Below are 9,846 nucleotides of genomic sequence, written 5' to 3' on the forward strand. Positions count from 1 at the left end.
ATAGTATAATCGTTTGATCCAATCAAGGAATCCAACTCCTGGGTTAAGAATTCTATATTTAAAAAAAAATCTAGGCATGAAAAGTCAGCCATTGTGCTGAGTCAGTCTAGGAGACTCTGTTTTAAAAACCTTGTAGCTTCCTAAGAGTATGGAGCACATGCTTACTAAGTTCATCTCCTCATTTGAAACATGTATTAATCAAAACACTTAGGAAGGAGTTGAGTGGCCCTCATCCCATCACCTCATGATTGTGTGATCCAATCAAAATATTTCTATCTTCACGTGATAGATGCTTGTTGTCAAGTTGAGTCTTACACTTGAACCCTACACTGCATGACCCAGGGAACCATAATACCCATGGATTTAGTGACAAAGACACTAAAGTGGTTTGACATTTCTTTCTGCATTAGATTAAGGCAAACAGAGTTTATGTGAATTGGCTAGGGTCTCACAGTTAGGAATCCTCTGAGGTTGGATTTGATCTCAGAAAATTCTTCCTGACTTGAGACCTAGTGCTTTATCCAGTGAAAAGTCTAGACGCCTCTCAAAAGTGCTTGCTGTGGTCTATGAAAAGCCAAGCATAGCTCAAATTGAGGCTGGCCCTCCTAACACTTTTCTGCCTTGGTGAGTTGAATAAATTCCTTTGAATTTACTATTTTGTTTTTCATCCTTACACATTGCCCCTTCTGATTCAATAAGAAACACTGTTTGCCCAATAAATCACTAGCTGATATGTCAATTATCAAATAACATCCAATCTATCCTCCTCTCAGGGTTGACTCACCAGGATAAAAAGTAATAAACAGTTCATTAAGGATTGTTGATTATGCCATGACAGGAAAAATGTGAGAGGAGAGAAAGGGATTGGTGGATGCAGTGATAGGATCCTTATAAAGATAGTGTTACAATGGGAAAAAATCAGCATTCAGTCTCTTTCTTAGTAACCTATTTCCAATGTTTATTTCATTAGCATGTCACATCTTAGGGTCTGGATGTCTCATGCTGTCTTCTGGGTTCTGAAAACATCTCCTCTTAGTAATTCTGGAATAGGCCTGTTCTCAGAGCTGCTGTGAAAGGAGAAACTTCTCAGAGACTCTTAGATATTCTGTTAAAATATTTTACAAGACAGATCTCAATATAAATTAGTACAATTTTGCTTTTCCAAAAACTATGCCAAGTGGTGAAAATTGGCCCCCAAACCTTATGGTTCTAACCCTATTAACAACTGAGTTGTAAGAGCATCCAATTAGTACCCCATAATTTAAATAAAACTGCAGAGAATTTAAGTTTTTATATTGCTGTTGCTGTTTCAGTCTTTAAGTGAGCTCTATACCTACTATATGCATTAACAACTGTGAGAAATGAACATTTCTCTCTGGCATTAATAATCAGTTATTGACTCAGAACCAAGGTTTTTGCTTTTTTCCATTTCCTCATCCAAAAATCAATCAGTGTAGGAAATCTTAGGTAGGAATTTACTCAGGCCAAGATCTATTCAGACAGTAAAAGAATTTCTAAGTTTAGACTAATGGGTGCATTCCTGCTCACTATATTAGCTCGGTCAGTTCTGGAAAGTGTAGAGTCTCCCTTTTGTCAGAGAGGTGACATGGAAATTGATAAGTTTCTTTGACCACGATTTGGGTGCTTCAAGTCATGTACCTTAAGACTCTCATTGAAATGAAATCCATATTCTCATTATAATAATGATTTTCTCATTAATTGTTAACTAATCAGTGTTATTTGCCACCCTGAGGAACAACTGTTCTTCCAGGGCATATAAGCTGTGAGCCCATTACCATGAAGAATCTTTGGAATAAGAAAGATAGCCAAATGACCATCTTTTTATTAATAAACATGTTGTACTGAGTGATGGTTAAATGTAATAAGGAGAAAAGCCACAACACCTGAGTTTAAAAAAAATCAAGGTGCTGAAAGCAATTCTTAAGCAGTTTGTCTGAAAAAGATCGGTATTTTAACTTAATGTGAAGGCATTATGACACAATGCTGTAACAAGGGAGACAAAAGTAATGGGACCTTGATAATAATTAAGAGGTGCTTACTTTCTCTATATTCTGTTCTGGTCAGGTCACATCTAGAGAATGCTATTCAGTTGTAAGTACCACAAATTAAAAAGGCAAAGGAAGGAATTCAACCAAGATCATGAAAGGCCTTGAGAGCGAGACATAGGTGAATCAGTTGAATGAACTGGGTCTTTATATTCCGGAGAAATTTATGGGGAGGGTGAGCAGCCTGATTGTTTTAGTCAAGATGTTGAAAGACTGTCACCTGGAGAAGGGTCTAGATTTGTTTTGTGTGACCTTTGAAAATCTTTCAAACTCTAAAATCCTGTGGGTCTTTGAGTATACATACAAATAAAGGGCCTGAAGTTTACTTCAATTCAATGTTGATTTTAAATGATTTAATCAGTATCTCCTAGAGGCAAAGCACTGCATTAGACACAGATGATAATGGTAATAACAACATCAACAATAATTATAATGGAACAGCTCTTGCCATTGAGGAGATTTAACTTCACTGGAGGTTACAACATGCATACAGGTAGATAGATGAAAAGCAAATGAAAAAACTACAAATGTTTCTTTTCAGGTTCCTAATTTAAAAGAAACAAAATCACTTTCAGCTGTCTGCTTCCTGAGAGCTTTTGGGGGTGGAGTACTGACTGGATTAGGCCTTGAAACAAGAATGAAGTAGGAATTTATTCACATTTCAGGTGTGGGAGATGACACTAGCAAAGTCATAGATGTGAGAGTGATGGGACAAGAACGGGCAAAGGTAAGGAATCTCCTGTATTTGGAATATTGACTACTTGAATGAGAGGAGTGTGAGGCAAGGTTGGAAGAAGATGTTCAGAACCATACCGTGGAGGATTTTGATGTCATCAGATGGAGGTGATGCTTTTCTTGATGGGCAATGAAGGGCCTGAATTTTAGGTTTTGGAGGAGAGGAATTGGATGATCAGAAGAGTTCACTAAAAAATTTCCCCCTACAAAAGTATGAAGGGTAGGTTTGAGTGATGAAAATCGTGAGTAGGGAGGAAATTAAGAATATCAGTACAGTAGTCCAAGTAAGAGGAAAAAGAAGCCCTTGACTTGAGTAATTACAGTGGATAGGAGAGAGAAGGGGAAAATTCATTACCCTCTTAAAAATGGGCGACAACATTTGAATTTTGCAGCAGAGGTTTTCATTTGTTTTGACTTCATTAGCATAATGCTCCCATCTCACATGGTCTCTCCTGACCCACTTCTTTTAAGCTTTCTATTGTGTATTCTCTTCCTCCATTAAGTTATAAGCTCCTTGAGAACAGGGAATGTCTTTCTTTTACTTATTTGTATCTCTGAAACAGCACAGTGCCTAATACATAGAGCATACTATTTTCACTTTCTTTATTCTTTTTGTGTTTCTTTTTCCTTTTTGATCTATTTTTTCTTTCACCCTTGTGAGTAATATGGAAATATGTTTTACATGATTGAACACATATAATATATCAAATAGTTTGCCATATTAGGAGTGAGTGGGAGAGATGGAGAGTGAAAAATTTGGAACCACAAATTATCTGAAAATGTATGCTAAAATTGTCTTTACATATAATAGGAAAAGTATAAGACTTAAAGACAAAATAGTGTGCAGCTATCTGCATTCAGACTCAATCAATTTTCTGTAGAGGTGGATAGAATTTTTTATCATTAGTCCTTTGGAATTGTCTTTGGAATTGGAATAGTCATTGTATTGCTGAGAATAGTTGAGTCATTCACAGGTGATCATTAAACAATATTGCTGTTGCTATGTATAATGATCTATTGGTTCTGCTCACTTCATTTACATCAGTTAGTCTAAGTCTTTTCAGATCCTTCTGATAGCATCCTGTTCATCACTTCTTAGAGCACAAGAGTATTCCATTACAATCAGATACCACACAACTTGTTCAACCATTTCCCAATTGAGGAACATCTCGTTAATTTCCAAAACCTTGCCACCACTAAAGTTCTCTTATAAATTTTTTTTTTTGCTTAAATAAGTCCATTTCTTTTTATTCTAAAATCTCTTTGGGATAGAGACCTAGTAGTGGTATTGCTGGATCAAAGAATATGCAGAGTTTTATAGCTTTTGGGGCAGAGTTCCAAACTGGTCTCCAAAATGGCTGGACCAGTTCACAACTCCCTCAATCTATCAAGAGTGGATTAGTGAACCAATTTTCCAATATTCCCTTCAACATTTATCATTTTCATTTTCAGTCATATTAGCCAGTCTGATAGGTGTGAAGTGGTACCTCAGAGTTGTTTTAATTTTCATTTCTCTACTCAATAGTCATGTAGAACATCTTAATGACTGCAGATAACTTTGATTACCTTATATGAAAACTGCCCGTTCATATCCTTTGACCATTTATCAATTGAGAAATGACTTATTCTCATTATATTTGAGAATACATAAGGAAAGACTTTCTTTTTCTTATTTGTATCTCTAAAACTTAGCACGTGCTTGGAATGTAACAGGTGCTTAATAAATATTTATAGACTAAGTATTTACTAAGAAGAGCAAAGATCTCCTTCAGGAACTTGAGGGTTATTTTCCCTCCAATAATGACTTCCTGTAAAACTTTGCTTCTCTAACGTATACCATCACATCATTTGTAAAGAATGATAGTTTTGTTTCATTACCTGTTCTAACTCCTTTAATTTCTTTTTTTTTCATTTATTACTTTCGCTAAAATTTCAAGAATGTTATTGAATAATTGTAGTGACAATAGGCATCCTTCCTTCACCCCTGATGTTATTGGGAAGGCTTCTGGCTCAAACCCAATAAAAATAATACTTGTTGATGGTTTTAGGTAGATACTACTTATCATTTTAAGAAAAGCTCTATTTTAAAGGTCTCAGCAGAGAACAAAAGAAAACTTACAAGGAAGTAAAGATGGACAGCTCTCAACACAACGCATAGTATTTATTATATAGAATTTTTTGAAATGGACAATTTCAAGTGTATTTGAATCTTCTCACGTTCTGCTATGCACTTAGCAATGCTTTTTCCCCCCTTTCTTGTTTCTTATTATTTTAGTTTTAGCATTTAAGTTTGTTTCTTTATTTGTTATTTTGTATTTAATTATAAAGAAAATATACAAAAAAAGAAAAGATCCATTTATTCCTATATTCTCTCATTTTTAATAGGAATAGGAGTTGCATTTTGTCAAAAGCTTTTTTCTGCATCTATTAAGATAATCATATGCCTTCTGTTGGTTTTGTTATTGAAATGGTCCATTATACTGATAGTTTTATTAATATTTAATAAGCTCTATATTCCTGGTTTAAATCCCACCTTCTCGTAGCCTATGATCCTTGTGATATATTGCTGTAATCTCCTTCTTAGTATTTTATTTAAAATTTTTACAATAATATTCATTAGGGAATCTGGTCTATAGTTTTCTTTATCTCTATTTGCTCTTCCTCGTTTATATATCAGCACCATCATAACGTGTCATGATTTTTTTTTAGTAGGATTCCTTCTTAGCTTATTTTTCCAAATACTTTATATGGTATTAGAATTATGTATTACTGGAATTAAGACCCAAGATTTTTGTGCTGTGGGTGAAAAGCCTTGCTGCTGGCCTGTGGTGAGGGCTCAAGGATGGCCTGTGTCATCATTGGGGAGGTACATAGCCTTGCTGCTGGCCTGACTTGGGGCTTGAGGCCTCAGTGATGGTTTACTAGGCTACGGCTGGCTGCTGGCTGGCACAGATACCACCTGTGCTGAACTGTACTTCTCTTCAACTGACTGAGACTTTTCCTACTAACTTTTTAAATTTCCTTGAAGGGCAAGTTGTTTATCCCTATCTTTTTGTTGGTTCTCCTATTCCAGAATTCATTTTGAGACATTATTTTGGGCTTTTTTGAAGGTCAATTTGGAAGAACTTGGGTGAGTTTGTGCCTAACTCTAGCGTCTTGGTTCAGTCCTCTCCCCAGTTCACACATTTAGACATTCATTCTTACTTTTGCAGCCATGGATCAATTGAGAAGAATTTCTGTCAACTAAAATCTCCTGAAGACATTATTTGACATAATTTTCACCTTTATAACCAAAAATTATTGACCTAAAGAGAGTTTTTAGTATGTAAAATATCTAGTGAAAAAAGAAAGGAAAAGAGCTGGCAGAAAAGAAAGGTAAAGGAAATAGCAATTCATGTTGAAGAGAACAAAAGGGGACAATATGTAGAATGTTGGGCACGTTACACTTCCATGTTATGAGAACACAAGAGCCTAAGTCTTAGATCATGTAGAATTCCTAGGTTTTAGCACTGATAAACAAGCAAACAATATAGGGACTTTCATAAAGGTTGTAAAGAATGCATTCTCCTGTATGATGTTAGGTACTGGGGATAAATGGACTGAGTGCTGTCCTGATAAATCATAAAATTTCATAAATGGAAGGGACAACAGAGGTCCCTGAGTTTAGTCCAATTGATGAATCTATCACCACTGGAAACACAGAATGTCAAGTCTTCAAAAGCAGGCAGTTTGGGTTCAAATCTATGGTACAATTTCGTATTTCATGTTGATGATTTCTTCAAGATTCCTCTCTCCTGAGAGATGAGAGTAGATAAGTATGTTTAACAACAATGATAATGAGGGAAACAACAACAGTAATTATACCTAATATTTATGCAGAACTTTAAGATGCACAAAGCATTGTACAATTCTCTCTTGTGATTTTCATAAAAATCCCAGAGGTAGGTACTATTATTATCACCATTTTGCAAATGATGATTCTGAGGCTAACTGAAGTTAAGTGAATTGCCCTGTTTCATATAGCAACTAAGTGTCTGAGGCAGAATTTCTACTCAGATCTTCTGGTCTACAAGGTCCAGAACTCTACCGGTTGAAATGCTTAACTACTTTTTCAGGATTTTATTGAACTTTATTCTATCCCACAGAGCCAAAGAGTACTTGAGGACTTGAGAGTCACCAAGAATTAGAACAAAAGCGCTATAAGCTGGAAAACAGGCAGCTAGGAAGACAGAGATATGAACCAGCCAGGAAGTTGGCTTCACCAACTGCATATGCAATGTTAAAATAGAATTCAAGGAGTAAAAAGATACAAACATGCTGACCAAGATCAGTATGGTTTGGGTGGCTCTGATCTCAGGGGAGCTACTTGGTGTGAGATTTTTGCCATGAATGTACTGGACTTTCTGGTGGTGTCTGTACAAGACAAAAACCATATATCCACTGGTCTACACCATGATTACTATACATAAAACATCATGAAGGGAGATTATTAACAGATTTAGTGCAACATTAAATGAAGCACTGATTTTGGCAGAACAATAAATTAAATAATTTCTTTCAGTGATATTTTTGATTCTTGTTGGGCCTTTGACATTTAAAAGAATAAAGTAAAATGTCATCAGTCGCAAAGTCCAACACATGAAACAGAATGGGATTATGTACTTTGGGATTCTGTATTTGATATTTTCCCACCTGGAACTTCTAGGACTTAAACTGATGGCTTGGAAGCCACTCAGGAGGCAAGTGGTGCAGAGGGAAAGGCCCCGGGCCACTCGGTGAAAGTAAAACACAAGTTTTACATCTTACATCACCCAAGAAATTTTTCAGCCCAAAAGCAGCCATTGTCTGAGGGATCCCTTGGGAGAGAAGTACCAAGTCATTGACAAAGGCCAAGTGGGTGAGGAGCAAGTCTATGGGCCTCATCCTGGGGCCCATGAAGAAGGTGATGGTATAAAGACCCAGGAGGAAAGAGTTCCCCAGGACTCCAAATCCAGTCTGAAACAGCAAAAGAAGCCCCGATACCAGGTCACTAGAAGTCATTTTCTTTTTGTTGCTGAGAGGTAAATAACTATCAAATCCAGTACATCCTTGTTTGTTCAGAAATATAAGTGGTAGAAGACATTTTCTGAGATGAGGGAGGCACTTCACTTCCCCAGCATACAGCACCATGAACCATTCATTACACCTAAAAGAAGATGATGAGAATATCTCCTTTAGTGCTGTCTGAGGGGCCATTGAGATGATAGTATTGATTAGAAAGTTTCCGATGTCTTTTTTTGCCCTTTGTTTCTAGAAGATTCCTCTTTGAAACATTTAGGTTAAGTTCTTCCTTGGTGAAATAGCTACATCATACAAACCTTATAAGGTGCTAGCAGATATCTTAGCAGCTAGAGTGAACCAGCATCTAGAAAGCATCTGTAAGAGAGAGAATAATTAGATACAGATGTGATGTTATGAATTCTAACCATCTCACAGGTTAGGTTTCATAGTCACATATCTAATGTTTGTGTCTTTGAGCATGATGGCAGTCATGTCACTCAGTAATATTATAGTTTGTTATATTTGTTCTACAGGTGATAGAGACAAGAAGAATCTGGTATTTGTTTTTTCATCTCTTTCTTTCTCTCAGCTCCTTCCAAATTGGTTGTTTTCAGTGTTATTTCTTATAATACAGTTTGATGTATGGTACTGATAGATCTTCCTCCTCAATTTGTGGGGGTTTTTTCATTACCTTTGATACTCTTGACCTTTTGCCCATTCATATCATTTTCACTACTATTTTATCTGGGTATAAAAATGGCTCTTTGGTAGTATGATTGATATGGCAGAGAATGAGTAAGTTAATATAGGTAAGTATTGTCATTATTATTACATTCACTCTTCTTATGCATAATTAATGTACCTTCATTTATTTGGTCTGTTTTTATTTCTTCTAAGAGTGTTTCATTGTTAGATTCCTATTATTCCTGAGTGAATATTCATACAGGAGCTTCTAAATATTTGGGGACTTTTACCTTCTGGAGTTATTTTGAATGAAATTTCTGTTTCTAGTTCTATCCTCATTCCCATCCTGACTCTATTTTTCACTCTGTCAACATGATTCTGTTCCATTCTTACTCTGGAAATGTCCTCAGTCCTTTTGGCTTTCTCATGTTAAACATTGCTACCCCATGACGGCCCTCCACTTCCTTCTTGGGACCTCAGTTTTAGCAATGGGCAGAGGCTATCTATCATTTACCCCAGCCCACCCAGAGTTGTGATTCAGACTCTGGAGACACTACCATTGCGGTCATACATGAGTACCCACCCAATCAATCTTTTCAGTTCCCTTTTATATGTTGTCTTCCCCAGTAAAATGTAAGTTCCTGGAGGATAGAGACTTCCCTTTTGATTGCATTTATGCCCCCCAGCATTTAGTATGTAGTAAACTCTTAAATATTTACTGTTTAATACTTGTCATATTTAGTTGGTAATATGCAGGAATGCTAATGATTTATGTAAATTTACTATGTATCCTGCAACTTCTTAAATTTATGAATTGTTTAATTGTGTTGAGCTCTTTGATTATGTGAAGGAAATAATATCATCTATAAAAATTATATTTTAATAACTTATTTACCTGTGCTTTTTCTTTAAATTTTTTATTTCTTATCTTATTATTGTGGCTGTCACTGCTAGCTATTTGTTAAATAGTAGTGCTTATAATAGGCATCCTTGCTTTACCCTTAACTTAATTGAAAAGGCCTCTGACATTTTCCTATAACATCTAATGTTTATTCTTTGATTTGGATAGATGATATTCACTGCACTGCTCAGAAGTCATTTTTTTCATTTCTTTTTAATTTGTTAATAGATATTGGTGCCCTATTTTCTCAGAGGGCCTTTTATCATCTATATTTATGTTTATAAATGCTGTTATGTTGAACCAATATTGCATTCCTGGTATAAATATAACTAGATCATGCTACATAAACTAGCACATTACTGTAGCCTACTTGTTAATTTGTTTTACTTTTTTTGTGTCAATGTTCATTAAGGATATTGT

The 9,846-nt window shown here is 35.7% G+C and overlaps 1 protein-coding gene across 1 annotated transcript; it reads right to left on the reverse strand.

The window, feature by feature from the left end:
• Positions 1–6,904: 6,904 nt before the first annotated feature.
• Positions 6,905–7,841, reverse strand: LOC110200520 (vomeronasal type-1 receptor 1-like). Its single transcript, XM_078146214.1, is given in 2 exon segments — positions 6,905–7,597; positions 7,599–7,841. Coding segments are annotated over 2 exon segments (936 nt in total).
• Between the last annotated feature and the right edge of the window lie 2,005 nt (positions 7,842–9,846).

This window comes from Phascolarctos cinereus, unplaced genomic scaffold, assembly GCF_003287225.1.
Source record: "Phascolarctos cinereus isolate Bilbo 61053 unplaced genomic scaffold, phaCin_HiC Scaffold_726;HRSCAF=1367, whole genome shotgun sequence".
In the NCBI taxonomy this organism is placed as follows: Eukaryota; Metazoa; Chordata; class Mammalia; order Diprotodontia; family Phascolarctidae; genus Phascolarctos; species Phascolarctos cinereus.